At 36.8% G+C, this 16,827-nt stretch overlaps 2 protein-coding genes across 2 annotated transcripts in view; both read left to right on the forward strand.

The window, feature by feature from the left end:
- RANBP2 (RAN binding protein 2) overlaps positions 1-9,937 on the forward strand; it is an 82,222-nt gene extending 72,285 nt beyond the window's left edge. Inside the window, exons 24-29 of the mRNA XM_021680311.2 lie at positions 1,725-1,929; positions 3,164-3,265; positions 6,829-6,974; positions 7,609-7,882; positions 8,016-8,350; positions 8,740-9,937. Coding sequence (XP_021535986.1) covers positions 1,725-1,929; positions 3,164-3,265; positions 6,829-6,974; positions 7,609-7,882; positions 8,016-8,350; positions 8,740-9,045 — 1,368 coding nt within the window. The 3' untranslated portion in view covers positions 9,046-9,937. The remainder of the gene's footprint in view (positions 1-1,724; positions 1,930-3,163; positions 3,266-6,828; positions 6,975-7,608; positions 7,883-8,015; positions 8,351-8,739) is intronic.
- Positions 9,938-12,510: 2,573 nt separating this feature from the next.
- The window catches only part of CCDC138 (coiled-coil domain containing 138), a 186,003-nt gene continuing 181,686 nt past the window's right edge, over positions 12,511-16,827 (forward strand). The window contains exons 1-3 of the mRNA XM_044919023.1: positions 12,511-12,603; positions 13,773-13,830; positions 16,203-16,323. Of these exons, the coding sequence (XP_044774958.1) occupies positions 12,511-12,603; positions 13,773-13,830; positions 16,203-16,323 (272 nt within the window). The remainder of the gene's footprint in view (positions 12,604-13,772; positions 13,831-16,202; positions 16,324-16,827) is intronic.

The raw sequence follows: 16,827 nt of genomic DNA on the forward strand, positions 1-16,827 counted from the left end.
GTGGGAGAGGGGGAAACAGGCTTCCCGCCAAGCAGAGAGCCCGATGTGGGGCTCGATCCCAGGACCCTGGGACCATGACCTGAGTGAGCCGAAGGCAGATGCTTAATGACTGAGCCACCAGGCGCCCCTCATTTCCTGCTTTATTGATTTCTGGTATACTTTTCATTTTTTCTTCTCTTCTTGCTTTACCAAGACAGCCTTCATTAAGCCTGTAAGAACTGAAATTACTGAAAGTATGTTCACAGACAATAACGGAATCAAACTAGAAATCAGTAACAGAATGATATTTGGAATATCACCAAATATTTGGGAGCAGCATACTATCTAATGCATTTATCAAAAGAATATCTCAAGAAAATAAATATTTTTAACTGGATATTGCTTTTCTTTCTCTAGTTTAAGGTGGAAGTTGATTGATTTTAGATCTTTTTTTTTTTTTTTTCTTAAAGATTTTATTTGAGAAAGAGAGAGAGGGAGAGGGAGAAGCAGATTTCGATCTAGGAACCCCTGTGATCATGACCCAAGCCAAAGGCTCGGTCTGCTTAACCGACTGAGCCACCCAGGCGCCCCATTGATCTTCTTAATGTATGCATTCAGTACTATAAAGGTTTCCCTTCCTTGCTTTTGTTGCATTTTATAAGTTTTGATAAGTTGTAGTTTCATATTTATTTAAAACTGTTTTTAACTTATCTAGAGACCTTCGGAAACATATTATTTTAAAAAGTGTGTTATTTAATCTCTGAATATTTGGGATTTCTCCAGCTATCTTTCTGGTAATGATTTCTAGTTTAATTCCTTTGTGGACTGAGTATATACTTTGTATGATTTCTGTTCTTTTGAATTTGTTGAGGTGCGTTTTATGGGCCAGAATGTGGTCTTTTTTGGGTAAATGTTCCATGTGAGCTTTCTGTTATTTTTCAGTTGTAAAATTCCCACTTGACTCTCTTTATACCTTCTTTTTTTTTTTTCTTTTTTTAAAGATTTTATTTATTTATTTGACAGAGACACAGCGAGAGAGGGAACACAAGCGGGGAGTGGGAGAGGGAGAAGCAGGCTTCCCGCAGAGCAGGGAGTCCAATGCAGGGCTCGATCCCAGGACTCTGGGATGGGATCATGACCTGAGCTGAAGGCAGACGCTTAATGACTGAGCCACCCAGGCGCCCCTACCTTCAGTTTTTTTTTGCTGAGAACTTATCTTTTCATTTGTTCTAAAGAGTATGTGTCCTTATATCCTGGAGCATTGCTAGAATCGCTTCTTTAAAGTTTTTTTGTGATCATTCAACACATGGATCATTTCATGACATCCCCCACCCCTTGGCCAGGGAGAGTTGGCTTTTCTTGGGACTTTTTTCCATCTCTGTCATTGGCAGCTTCAGTTTTGGAGCTGATCTAGCACCCAGGCTGGAATATAGGTTGGCAGGGAAGGAAAAACCCTGGAAGGTTCTTAACACCAGATTATATCTCAAGTCTTGGGGTTCTTAATCCTCCTGCTTTCATCCACCTTTCAGAGGCTTTTTATACTTATAATTTCTGTTTCAGTCCAGTTGAGTTGTAGGTATTGGGAAAGATAGGATGGAGCGTGGAATGGGAGAGAGAGGGTGAAGTGTGCTTACTGCATTTTGTCCAGAATGCCCAGGTCCTCAATTTCTTTTAAAATAGGGTTTTTGATCCTTTTTGTCAATCAGTATTTAATAGCATAGTTATTTGTTACTTCCTCTTTGCAGAAATCTCAGAATGAGGAAATAACTAACACGGCTGACAGTGTGTATACAGGTGGGACTAAAGTGACTGTACCATTTTTATGTAAATCTGAAGAACCTGATTTTATTACCAAATCTATTAGTTCACCACCTATTTCTTCTGGAACTGTGGACAAACCTGTAGATTTGTCTACTAGAAAGGAAGATGATGCAGATTCTACAAGCCAAGGTAAAATATGATACCTTTCCAAAAACCTTCTAGGCATACATTACATAAGGTATACCTATTTGTTATGTTTGAGCAAATAGACTGAAATGTCAATTTTAAAAACTCCCTTCCCTTTAAAACACATTTTGAAATGTATAAAGGGGCCAGAGATATTTGTAATAACCAGAAAATCATATTGCCTTGTCAACAAAAGATAATAAACATGTATTTTTATTGTTAGAATTGTAGTTATTAAGGAATATGAAGCATTGTGACTCTGACCTTTTTACCTGAGAATAAATGACAATAGCTTTGCTTATGCGGAGATTTTCTTTGTGAAAATGGTGCCATTTGCATATTGTTTGAATTATCATTGAAGTAGATTAAAATTTATATATGAAGTAATTGTAGATACTAAAATAAGGTGGTTAAATTTTTATGATACTACTTCAATGTCTTTTTCTCTACCTGTTTCATTAAATTAATCAGTTACAGTAATTAAGATCTGATATGCTTTCCTCCTCGTTTTTTCATTTCAGTTGATATTAGAAGAGGGGGAATCTTTTATAATTATATTCCTTTATAATTGCTTGTCTGTATTACCTAATTTGTTTCAGAAGTAGTCTTGAATAATGCACAATTACTATATCATTTATAGGTACTTGAGAGTCTTAATATGTTAGAAGAGGAAGTAATTTCAGACCTAAAATCTCATATGTTTTCAGATGATGAAAGTAAGGCTTAGGACTCTAAGAGATCATGTAGCTACACATTGTCAGAATTAAGACCCCCAAACACCTGGTGACCAAAGATAAGTAAGACATTCATTTTTTGTTAGCTTATTTAGAATAGAGAACAGAAAAACTCTTTATGCAGATCTTTCCTAAAACCCTACCTGTAAATGAGTGATAGTTTTAGATTATAGAAGACTCTATAAAGCAGAAAGTGTATAGCTCTTTTATCAGGTTTAGTATAGATCTACATCTCATTTTTAAAAAAGATTTTTGGTATGCTTTTGGTGTAGTTTTCCATGAGAATAGTACCTGTACACTTAATACTGAAGAAGTTCAAAAATTGGGTGTATTTTATAACTTTTCTTTAGAGAAATAACCAGAAGACAAATAATGCACACCACATACCCAACCCCTTTGGTAGTATAGAATGTCCCACCCACATTCTCTCTGGGTCCTGGGTAAAGCTTTGATGTTCAGTATATATTAAATGAAATATTAAATTACTCTTTTCCTTTTGCCAGTGGAAAGCAAAACAGTTTCATTTGGATTTGGAAGTAGCACAGGACTGTCATTTGCAGACTTGGCTTCCAGTAATTCTGGGGATTTTGCTTTTGGTTCTAAAGGTAAGATCGGGAGGAGAGAGTTTAATGATGTTACAGAATCAAGCACAGCTGAAAGAATTAGTCCTTTGCCACAGTATTGTAACTAAGTTGGACATTTCTTTCCTCATCTCCACCTTCCATTTTGTTTAGGGTTTTAATAAGGAAGGGCTTCTATATTCTATTATTTTTGACATTTATTAATATAAACCACAAGAATTTTCTCTTAATTCACTATAAATCCTGTTGATGTCTTCCCCATCCTGAAATATAGAACCCTTTCCAGTTTTGGAATTACCTTGATTTTGGTGCATTGTTCTTTTACTTATGCTTTTGGATTTGGTTTTTGTTAATATTTCAAGATTTGTGCATCTGTATTTTTTAAGGAGATTTTATAGTTTTCTATTTTTCTAGTTTCCTTGATCGAGTTTGAACACAAGGATTGTGCTAATTTATCATGATAAATTTATGGTTGGTGAGGTTTCCCATCTTTTTCAGTAGTTTTCTGTTTTTAGTGCATTTTGTATCATTTGTAGAATATAATACATTACTTGATGGTTTCAAGTTTACTGGCATATTACTTTCTCATTCTTATAATGACTTCCATATATCTGATTATAGCACCACCTGAGTTGCTTGATTTATGGAATAAGTTTTATTGAAGATACATACTTACATGATTTATCTAATTCCGAATTAAATCCGAATAGCGTTCTTCCCTCCCATATGCTTCCACTTCTTTCATAGCACCCGCCACTTACAGAAGCACATGTAAAACTTTCAGAAATTACCTTCAGGTATTTTTTGTTAGGCTGGAATTCATAGCTTCATTGATGTCAAGTTGCTTTATTTTTTTTTAATAAAGACTTTATTTATTTATTATAGAGAGAGAGAGCGCATGAGAGGGAGGAGGGCCAGAGGGAGAAGCAGACTCCCTGCTGAGCAGGGAGCCGGATGTGGGACTCGATCCCAGGACCCAGGGATCATGACCTGAGGCGAAAGCAGCCGCTTAACCGACTGTGCCACCCAGGCGCCCAAGTTGCTTATTTTCATTTTAATGTATAGTAGCCTGAAGTCAGAGGATAATAAAAGCCCTATAATGGATATAGTTATCCACACACAAAAAATTATCAAATAAAAGTTGATGAGTTAGGTTGCTTGTTACTCAGTGTAACCTTTTCAAAGTACTCTTTCCGTACTGTTGCAGTAAAGTGTAAAATAGGCTAGACTCAAACCTCATGACATTTACTCCTCACCACCACTTGTCATTTTTCAGTGAGATGATTCACCAAGCTCTTTGTTCAACTACATTTCTCACTTTGTTTTGTTCTTAGATCTGACAGGAATTTGTGCTGTCTTTTCAAAGAAATACCTTTTTGTTTTGTCAGTTCTCCTTTTGTTTGTGTTTGATTTATCTTTAGATTTTCATTGCTCTTCTTTAGTTTTTTTTTTTTTTAAGAGGTCATAAATTTCACCAGAATGTGGGTATCTTTCTTTTCTTTCTTTCCTTTTTTTTTATAAGTTGTTTCTGGCATTGCATGGACCTTTCTGATTTTAAACTTTGTTTTGTTGGTTTTTAAGTTCAGACGAATTTTTTTTTTCTCTCCTTATTTGCATATTCTTTTTCTGTGGTGATTTTTTTTTTAAATCTGTTCATTTTTTGTTTTTGTTTTTTTAAAAAATTCATTTTCTTCACAAGTTCTATTCATATAGGTCTGTCAATCATTCCACCACGTCTGTTGTGTAATATTTAATATAGAAACTAAGAGAATAATAAGGGAGTTCCTGTTTAGAGATCACCTGCCTTTGTCAGTAATCACTATTTTATCATATTTCCTTCAGATTTTGTAATGTTTTCATTAAACGTGGACACATAGTAGAAGTCTCCTATGTACTATTACGTAGAACTGTTACTGTGAAATGGATATTGATTATTGACATGTGTATCTTTACATTTTTACTGTAAAATTCTTCCTCCTGGTCTCTTCAGATCAGTGGTTTTCAGAAAACCCTTGGATTCTTTCAGAATTTCCTGGGAGGTTTTTTGTTTTTTTTGGTTTTTTTTAAACACCTATTATTGGGCTCTCTGGGCATAGTAGCCCAGGCATTGATATCTTACAAAAGTTCCTGTGTGATTCTAATAATTCACCCAGCATTAAGAACCATTGAGACATTTTGGAATTTTCTGCCATACCTCTCAGGGGTCTTGGGGGGTAATTTTTCTCTGCTTGGGAGTTCCTGAACCAGTTTTGTTTTTTGTTTTTTTGTTTTGTTTTATTTTGATTTAAAGATTTATTTATTAGAGAGAGAGAGAATGAGAGGAGGGAGGATCAGAGGGAGAAGCAGACTCCCCACTGCGCAGGGAGCCCAGTGCGGGACTGGCTCCTGGGACTCCAGGATCATGACCTGAGCCGAAGGCAGTTGCTCAACCAACTGAGCCACCCAGGCGCCCTGTTTTTTGTTTCTAAGAGAGACAGGAGAGGGAGAGAGAATGTGCTTGTACATGCAAGAGCATTGGTAGATGGCAGAGTGAGAGGGGGAGAACCTTAAGCAGGCTTCACGCCCAGCGCAGAGTCCATTGTGGGGCGCGATCTCACAACCCTGAGATCATGACCTGAGCCAAAATCAAGAGTCGGTTGCTTAACTAACTGAGCCACCAGGCACCCCTCTTTTGCAGTATCTTCCTAAGAATTTTTGTCTTCTCTCTCTTTTTAAAGTTTTTTTATTCTCACCACTAAATTTTGTGCTTTCTTCAAGGTGCTGAGTTACTTTTTAAATGATCTGTGATATTTTTGCCTTAAGAGTTTTTAGCACTGGATGTAGAATTTTCTAAGGTAGTGATTCATTAACAAGTGATGAAAAGTTAAGAGGTGTTTCTTTCCTCTAAGATAGTGAGGAATGTATTATTAGCAGGCTGGGCCATCTCAGTTGAGATGGGGATGAAGAAGGAACTAATTTTCATCTTCTCCAAGGTGTAAGTTCTTTCTTTCTCTGCATGGGAACAGGGAGTCTTCAGTCCCAACAGCCTAGTATCCCTTGAGGATAGTTGAAGTCAGTGAGCTCCCAGCGCTACCATCTCCCACCTGGCCAAGAAGTCTAAGCTGTAACACTAGTTACTTCAGGAAGAAGTTGAGGTAGAAAACCTACATGTGTTTGGGCTGCTTTGACTACTTTGGAAGTAGCAGGTGTGGCCTCCTTGAGAGGACATTTTTAGGTTCAAAAGTTACTTTTCACATGTGATAAAATGTTTTATGAAGTATATTACCCTTGGAGCTGAGCTAATTGTTCAGAGTTCCAAGGTATGTATTTTTAAGAACGGGCTTCATTACTGGAAGTTCTTGGGTAGTTTAGTATCATGAAATTTGCCTAAGGCAAATTTATCTTTGTAGCTCAGAGCATAAACAATATTAAATGTACTGTGTGCTCACAATCCATATGAGTTAAACTTGTCAGAGTAATATAATTTTAAGCATTTTTACTAAAAGTATATGTTATATCATTGGAAATTATAGGCCTCAAAGTAACAGGGGGATTAAAAGCATATAAAATTAGATACCACTGTTTAAATATCCTAATTTATTCATCAGATAAAAATTTCCAGTGGGCAAATACTGGAGCAGCTGTGTTTGGAGCACAGTCAACCAGTAAAGTTGGCGAAGATGAAGATGGTAGTGATGAAGAAGTCGTTCACAATGAAGATATCCATTTTGAACCAATAGTGTCATTACCTGAGGTAACTATTAAAGAATGGAACTCTTACTAATAACTTCACATTTTAAGTTTAAAACTTGACATAGGCTTGACTTGCAGGACTAACTTTGTTTGCATTTCTTTCAGAATATTTATCCTTTCAAATGGAAGCTTTTTATTATTTTATATATATATAAATTCTACATGAACTTATTGGGAAGAACTAAGTTTTTTTCGTATGTTTTTAGAATATCTTGTTTTCATAACGTAATTCTGGGAGTAAAAAAGTATCCAATCTCATACTTGCCAAAATCCTTTCAATAAAAAGTAAACTACATTTTCTGGACAAGAATGTTATTTTAGGCAAATTACTTTGTCAGTTTTCAACTACAATCAATAGTAGATTGTATTTATAAATACAAATAATATAAATAAAGGAATGTATTTACTTTCCAAAAGGAGGAAGAATCCTAATAAGATAAATATTTCATGACAAACCAGGTCTTTACTGCTTCATCCAAATCAGATGTATTCCTAGCCCTTGGATATTACCATTTATCTTGATACTATAGTTGAAATTCTGTTATTGTCATTGCAAAACAATATCATGAGGAATTTGGATCTTTGGAATTTGTCATGTTAAAAGCAGCAGCTTACAGTTTTATCTACTGTCATAGGTAGAAGTAAAATCCGGAGAAGAAGATGAAGAAATTTTATTTAAAGAGAGAGCCAAACTCTATAGATGGGATCGAGAGGTCAGTCAGTGGAAGGAGCGTGGTGTAGGAGACATAAAGATTCTTTGGCATACAATGAAGAATTACTACCGGATCCTAATGAGAAGAGACCAGGTTTTTAAAGTGTGTGCAAACCATGTTATCACTAAAACAATGGAATTAAAACCCTTGAATGTTTCAAACAATGCTTTAGTTTGGACTGCCTCAGATTATGCTGGTGAGTTCTACATTCAAATGCTACTTTTCACTTTTTTTGGACTTTTCTAAAATCCATAACAAATATATAAGAGAGTTTATAACATTTATTTTAATATTAAGGTCCATCCTTGTGTTGTTTTGTTGTTTAATAGATGGAGAAGCCAAAGTGGAACAGCTTGCAGTGAGGTTTAAAACCAAAGAAATGGCTGATGGTTTTAAAAAAAAATTTGAAGAATGTCAACAGAATTTATTGAAACTTCAGAAAGGACAAGTATCACTGACAGCAGAGTTATCGAAGGAGACAAATCCTGTGGTGTTTTTTGATGTTTGCGCAGATGATGAACCTCTAGGACGTATAACCATGGAATTATTTTCAAACGTTGTTCCTCAGACTGCCGAGAACTTCAGAGCACTCTGCACTGGAGAGAAAGGCTTTGGCTTCAAGAACTCCATTTTTCACAGAGTAATTCCAGATTTTGTTTGCCAAGTAAGTATTGTATTTAATTGTATATCACAGTTGAAGTCTAGAAAAGTGAACCACACTAACTTGAGAAATTTGAGTGTTTCTCTTTGCCTGGAATTTTCTTAAGATTTCTTTAGCTTTTCTGTATATTAGTTGGTGTCAGCACCCAACTTCCTGTCCCCACAAAAACTTTTAACCTAAAAATGGTTTAAATTTCTAATACCTTGAAACCTGCTAGAAATTGAGGGTGGGAAAAAGACCTTTTCATTTTTGTCTTTCAGAAATGGGTATTTCTTAGTTTTCAAATCACATTCTCAAGGAAGCTGAGTTTTTAGGACTTAATGTGTAGTGGTAGATCTGCGTGTATTTTATTACTTTATTCAGAATTCCTATTAATTGAAATCTTCTTTCAGGGGGGAGATATCACCAAACATGATGGAACAGGAGGACAGTCTATCTATGGAGATAAATTTGAAGATGAAAATTTTGATGTGAAACATACTGGTCCTGGCTTATTATCAATGGCCAATCGAGGCCGGGATACCAATAATTCTCAGTTTTTTATAACACTGAAAAAAGCAGAACATTTGGACTTTAAGCATGTAGTATTTGGGTTTGTTAAGGATGGCATGGATACTGTGAAAAAGATTGAATCATTTGGCTCTCCTAAAGGGTCTGTTAGTCGAAGAATTAGTATCACAGAATGTGGACAGATATAAAATCATTGTTTTTCATAGTAAATTTTACCTGTATAAACAGTTGAATTGAAGCTTAGCTGTTGTGACAATATGGTAATTATGTTCAGCTTTTGAAAATGGACGTTTCCAGTGTATAAATGTAAAATTGCAGCTTATAGCTGTTGTCACTTTTTAATGTGTTATAATTGACCTTGCATGGTGTGAAATAAAAGTTTAAACACTGGTGTAAATCAGGTGTACTTGTGTTTATGTACTCCTGACATATCTGTATTAAAATGGAATAATACTAATCTTGTTAAAAGCAATAGACCTTCTCAGACTATTGAAGGAATATGATATATGCAATTTAATTTTACCTTTTAAGATATTGGACTTCCTGCATGGATAAACTTACCATTTGAATAAAGGGACCACAACTTGGATAATTTTTATTTTACATTTGAAATATATTTGGTAATTTTAACTATTGGTGTGCTCATTTATGCATAGAGACTCACTTATGAATGGGTAGAGCCACAGAGGGTAGAGACTTAACCAAAGTGCTCTTCTATAATCCTTGCACCTCCTGTATGGTTAAATTAACTTTTAAGTAGAGTACCTTCTTTTCTTAAAATGATATGTAGTTTCCTGTGCCCTTTCAAAGGTATTAAATTAATTTTTACATTTTAAACAAGTATTTCCTTAGTTTTTTGTTTTTGTTTTAACTTTTCTGTCATCTGTTTCTACTACCTCAAACTGCAGCTTGGTTCTGATAGAACTTGAATTTTTCCTTGCAGTTATTGTGATAAAGTATGACTATTTTAAAAAGGTCTATACCATGTTCTTTGGTTAAAGATTTGCTTTATACTAGATTGTTGCAGTACCTTTTTCTGGTGAATTTTGTAGCAAAAATAAAGTGACAATTGTTAACAGCCATGACATTTAAAAATTTATTACTTGTGCATCTAGTTGTTTGTTCATTCTAGAGCCAAAGTAAGGAGGACAATTAAAGTTCTGTAAATCAGACTGCCACATAATTTCCAAAGCTCCCAAGAAAGTGACTTCTTTTCAAGTTTGATACTTACACACTGAACATGTATTTGGAAATGACTAGTATCAAAAGTCAGGCAAACTGCTAAAAAGGCGGCAGAGCAGGGGGGAGAGGGGGAGATGTTCTCATCAGCCTACTCAGTACAACTACAAAGAATCTAGAGCACATATTTTTGTGTATTCTCATTACCAACATTCATTTTTGTCTTTCAGAAATGGGTATTTCTTAGTTTTCAAACCACATTCTCGTGTTAACAAACATTCTACCCTCTGCCTTTTACCCTCCTGTGTTCTTCCCAGTGAAATCATCTCATTTTTAGTGAAAGACAGTGGCGTTTATTCCGTTTGGGGATTCGGAAATAGATTATCATATAATACCTGTTCAACCACCAGATAGAGGAGGAGAGGGATGTCGTGTGGTGTGTGTGAGTAATGAGTGATGGAATACTATCACTAAATGCACTTGGCCACAAAGCCAGTTAACTGAAATAAACCTATTGCAGTATATCTTTGAAATTATCTGAACCTTAACAGAACCATGGACTACATATATACACATTTAGTATTAAGAATTGGCTTCTTTGGAGACCTATGTAATATAAGTTGATACAAAGTGTGTTGTAGTTTTTCAGCTGGGACAGCTGATGCCTTTGTCATAATTTTAGAATACCAAGTAAAGGCAAGTGTGCCTTAGATATTTTTTAGAGAAATCAGTTTACACTGTCTTCTATGCTGTCCTAAAGCATTAAGAAAAAAAAATAAAAGCTAATGCTTGGACCAAAAATTTGATTAAATGACATGTAAACTGTTTTCCAGTATTAGTATTCCAAAGATGCTTAAAAGATGGCTTGGGGCATTAATGACAGACTTTGTGTCACATTTCAGGAAAGGACTTTGTGATTTCTCTTTGTTATTTAATTGCTAATGTAATATAAATCCACAACGACATGTACTTTTTCCCCCCCAACTGGCTCCACTTTGTCTAATTAGAAATCTGTTTAGAGTATAAAAAATTATTCATACACTGTAATATTTGATGGCAAAGAATATTGGTATAAGTAATTTTCAGATAACTATTAAAATGATCTAAAACTTTGGTATTTGAAGAATTTGAAAGATATTCTAGACAATCTAGGATTTGTTAGTTCAGACATGCTGTTGAACATTCACAATTTAGAAAAGTAAAGGATTACACTAGTGTAATTATATAAATGAGAGAAATTAAGTGGTTATTCAGTTATTCCTTTCAATTAGTCTTGGTTTAATAGTGGATTTAGGTTGGTATACCATCCCAGTAAATATTGAGCAACTACAAATGCCTGGCCCTTTTCTAGGTATTGGGAAAAGCTGTTTAAAAAAAAGTACATGCTCTTACATTCATTACATTCGTACAGGGAACTTACATTCTAATACTGCTTTTTATTTATTTTTAAGATTTTATTTATTTATTTGAGAGCGAAAATGAGAGAGAGAGAGAGAGAGAGCATGAGAGGGGGAGGGTCAGAGGGAGAAGCAGACTCCCGCCGAGCAGGGAGCCCGATGCGGGACTCGATCCTGGGACTCCAGGATCATGACCTGAGCCACCCAGGCGCCCCCTAATACTGCTTTTTAATATACATACGGAACTCAGGCCAGTGGCAGGGGAAGTGAGGGAGTAATCCTTTTTGAGAATTCTGTGCTTTGCAGTACGATATATTCTTGATTTTTGCCTGTTTTTACAGTTAGCAAAGACCATTCCGATTAAAGAGCACTGTATTTTCGTTATGTCCAAACGCGCCCTAAATACACGTAAGCTGTATTAGAGGCAAGAGGGAGTTGCCACCAGTCAGTTTGGACCATCCTGGTGACCATGTCGTCTGTGGACGTAGCGTGTGCGCATTCCCACTTGCAGGCGAGGCGCACAGGTTACGGCGAAAGTGGTGTTTTCCCGTGAAGGGGTGGAGGTGCCTGAGGCTACGGCTGAGCGTCCTCCCGTGAGGGGCCATGCCTGCTAAGGTGTAACTGCTGTGGACCATTGTACTTTTCGGCGCCTTGGACACGACCGAGGAAGACAAGTAGCAAAAATTTTTTAAGACAAAGATAAAACGCCATTTATCAGTCCAAATAACACAGTAGTAAAGGAATTAGTCATTAAATCGTTCGGCAGGAAAAACGTTTGTTAACACGAGAACGTTTTTAACAGTACAGAGAATAGGAGACAGAAGGACTCCAAATTGGCGCGCTTCTCCCTTGCCTACGCCTCTGGCTGCCCCCGCGCTCCGCTTAAGTGGCCGCGCCCCCGCCTCGCGGTTAGGCTCGGCCTCCTCGCGCTTCGGCGTAGCTCTCGAACCCGAGGGGCGGGACGGGGCGTGCCGTGCGTCACGTCGCCGTTCCGTTGTGCGAGCTCCGCCCCTGCGCGCCCCGTCGCCGTGTGTTTGAAAGCTGTTCGCAGGGTGACAACGGTGGCCTCGGCGCGCTATGGAGCCGAGGCTAGTGAAGCCGCCCGGGCAGGATTTGGTAGTGGAACGTCTCAAAAGCCGCTACGGACTAGGGGGTAGCCGCTTCGCCGAGGTGAGGCCTCGCCCTTCACCTCGACCCGTCCCTATGTCCGCGGGCCGGTTCCTGCAGGTGTGAAGCCGCCCGCCCGGCAGCTGCGCCCAAAGCCTCGGAGCCGGGGTGCGCAGGGCACTCGGGCGGGGAGCCATTCTCTGGGCCTCGAGCCGCTCGGCCGGCAACAGGGTTAGCGAAAGGTAGCCGGAGGAGCAGAAGTCATTTGTGGCCGCAGATGCTCCCTATGTGGGAAAAACAAATTTTGTATCAGAAAAATTCCTTCACTATAAGCTCTTGAAGGTTTATGATGTATCAGAGATGGTGGTATGGCACTTTAATTTACAGTGACTCGTGTGGAGTTCAAAAAGCAATTTTAATTCCTTTAAAAACCTTCCTATTTGGAAACAATTCCAAACTTAAAGTTGCAAGAATAATACAAAGAACTCTTGAATATTTCGTTTGAACTCACCAGTTGTTAACATTTTGCTACATTTGCGTTACTATTATCTTCCTAGTTTTGACTTTCCATACACACATTGTCCCCCTGAACTATTGAAGGGTAACTTGCAGGCACTGTGATACTACCCCCAAATATAAATACTTTAGTGTATTTTCTAGGAATAAGCATATTCTCTTATATACCCCCAGTAATAAATTAAGGAGACTTACCACTTATACAGTAATATGTAATGTAATGTAATGTATACAATAATATGTAATGGTTCATTTTCAAATTTCACCAATTATCTCAATAATGTCCTTTGTAAAATTTTTTTTCCTGGTGCAGATACAATCTAAAAATGAGCATTGCATTTGGTTTTCGCTTCTGTTTTTTCTGGAACAGGTTTTTAACTCTTTGCCTTCTATAATGTTGATATTTTTGAAGACTATAGGACAGCTGAGTTTCTCTGGTGAATACACCTCATGATTAGATAGATACTGGTTTTTGCATTTTTGGCAGGAGTGATGTATGCGTTGCTCCTGTTCATTAGGAGACCTGTGATGTTGCTTTGCCCCATTATTGGTGATACTAACTTTTGACTACTTGGTTAAGGTCGTGTCTATCAGATTTGTCCACTCTAACCTTTGTAATTATTCCTTGTACTTAATACATAATTTGTGGGGAACTCTTTTGAGACTGTAGGTTGATTATTAATATATAAATTAAATATGTCTTTTTTTTTTTTAAGTATGATTTTTCAAATTTTGATCAGGCTAAATGGAAGAGAAGATTGCTAACCTCCCCAGGTAAGCTGATGGAGTATTTTGTATATTTGGGGGTTTTAACAAATTTAATTTGAGAAAAAACATTTAAAAAAAAAATGTTTAGGCTTAAGACTAAGTGCCAGATATCTTGTGATACTAAGCTTTTTTCATTCGGGTAATGAACTAATAGTAATCAAGATTTTGGGGGGGGTAGATGTGTAAGATGTCTTTAAAATCAAATTGAATTCTTTTTGGTGTTTCAGTTACAGCAGTTTTGCCTTTAAAAATGTTAAAAATTAAACAGTATATTAGGTAAAGAAAACTGCTATTTTTTTGAGGCATAAACTATTCCAAGTTACAGGGGTAATAATTGTTGCACTGGAAGAATTTATCAAATGTACTTGATAAAGATAATTATATTGTGAGATTGGGTGGGTTGGAACATTATGTGGTAATCTGGAACTAACATATATAGCTAATTAACCATTAGTCTTTTGATTTGTTGGTACTTCTTCAGTGTTGTTTTTACTAGTAAGTATAATCACCGAATTTTGGGGTGATAGCAGAAACCGTATCTTTAAAAGTTTATCAGATGGTAGATTAGAGAATTTCATTTTTTTTCCAAGTTTATTTCATTTTGAAATTTTGTAAACACTCTTCCGAAACATTCCTTCAGTATGAAAAAAAACCCAGTTATTACTGAGTCTAGTATCTTAAAAATATCTTAAAATTATATTTTAGTTTTGAAATTTGCCCTAAAATTTCCAGCTTTTTAAAATATAACTAAAAAGTATAGCTCATTTACTTTCTGATGGGGTAAAAATGCATGTTAGACAAGGCTGCATACATTTCAAAGACATGGATGGAACTATAGGGTATTATGCTAAGCGAAATAAGCCAGTCAAAGACAAATACCATATGATTTCACTCATATGTGGAATTTAAGAAACAAAACAGGTGAACATAGGGGAAGGAAAGGAAAAATAAGATGAAATCAGAGAGGGAGACAAACCAGAGACTCTTAGCTCTGGGGAACAAACTGAGGGTTGCTGGAGGGGAGGTGAGTGGGGGGAAGGTATAATTCGGTGATGGGCATTAAGGAGGGCACTTGATGTAATGAGCACTGAGTGTTTTTTTTTTTTCTTTTTTTTTTAATTCTTATGTTAATCCCCATACATTACATCATTAGTTTTAGATGAAATGTTCCATGATTCATTGTGCATAACACCCAGTGCTCCATGCAGAATGTGCCCTCCTCAATACCCACCACCAGGCTAACCCATCCTCCCACCCACCTCCCCTCTAGAACCCTGTTTGTTTTTCAGAGTCCATCGTCTCTCATGGTTTGTCTACCCCTCCGATTTTCCCCGCTTCATTCTTCCCCTCCCGCTACCTTCTTCTCCTTTTTTTTTCCTTAACATATATTGCATTATTTGTTTCAGAGGTACAGATCTGAGATTCAACAGTCTTGCACAATTCACAGCGCTTACCAGAGCACATACCCTCCCCAGTGTCTATCACCCAGTCACCCCATCCCTCCCACCCCACCCCCCACTCCAGCAACCCTCAGTTTGTTTCCTGCAATTAAGAATTCCTCATATCGATGTAATGAGCGCTGAGTGTTATATGCAACTGACGAATCACTAAATTCTACCTCTGAAACTGGTTTTTAAAAAATCAGATAATTCCAAAAAAGTTTTTAAAAATATTTCTAAATTTCTTATCAGAGAAGCTCTCTTTGCCTTTTATTCAGTTTAGATATAGGCCAATAGTCTGTTAAATGTTTAGTGTTTAGGGGCGCCTGGGTGTTGCATTCAGTTAAGTGTCTGACTCTGGTTTTGGTTCAGGTCGGGATCTCAGGGTTGTGAGATCAAGCCCTGTGTTGGGCTCCATGCTTAGTGCAGAGTCTGCTTGAGATTCTCTCTCCCTTTCTCTCTGCCCCTCCCATTCGTGCTCTCTCTCTGTCTAATAAAAAAAATGTTTAGTGTTTAAAATTATAAAATAAGCTGTTTAATATTTGAGGACTGATGAAATATAATGATTAGGTAGGAATAAGCCTGGATTCTGAATTTTAATCTTTCCATTTGCTGGTTCTGTTAACTTGGATAACTTCATATAACTTCTCTGGTCCTTAGACTTCACATCATTAGAATAGGGTTAAAGGCACCTATTCTGCTTACTTCATAGTAAGCTAGTTGTTGCTAAGATCAAATAAGGTAATAAATGAAAGAGTATTTTGAAATCAGTAAAGTGCTATATAAATACAAGATTTGATGCCTGTTTTTTGAAGTTTGCATTACAGAGACATACACATAAGAAATCCTTAGGTAATTTTGCTGCCTTACCTTTAGAAGCCTAGAATGAAATTAGTATCTGATTTTAGTAATCTCTGCTATTTTCTTTTTTGTTAACAGATGATTTGGGTATCTTCTCATCTGGAGATAAAGTGGGTTCATCATTAAGATGTTATTCTGATGAAAGAAAGCATTGCACAACGCCGCTTTGTAGTTCATTCAAACACTTAAATGTGAATTGGTAAAGTACCTTGAATCCTTAGTATTGCTCTCCCTTGGGTATCTAAAAAAACTGAGATTAAAGTGTGGATTGTTTATGTCTTTGCTTTTTTCTGAGAGGAAGTACAAGCAGTCTGGAGCCTGCTGAATGGTTCAAGAGACTGATTTATTAATTTTTACTGAGACTCTCTGTGATAAAAGCATAAGCCTAGCATTATGTTTGGTGGTATAATGGAAAGTTATTTACACAGTATGAAAGGTGAACAATTATTTCTATGGTTATTCATCCAGGACCCAGATGAAGACCCTGCTCCGCCCCCCCCCCCCTTTTTTTAAGGAGCTAGGATACAGATGAATGCAGGTTTGTTAGACAGTGATATTTAACTCAGTATCCATTGTGTATCTTCTAGTGTGGTAAGCTATATTTTAGGTAGAGAGATTGAAGAAATCAGTCTAAGGGGATGCTAACTACAAATGTGCAGAGTGCTGGGCTGTGAGTGGGTGAAACCAATATAAAAACAGTGGA

The sequence above is a fragment of the Neomonachus schauinslandi genome, chromosome 10 (assembly GCF_002201575.2).
Source record: "Neomonachus schauinslandi chromosome 10, ASM220157v2, whole genome shotgun sequence".
NCBI lineage: Eukaryota > Metazoa > Chordata > Mammalia > Carnivora > Phocidae > Neomonachus > Neomonachus schauinslandi.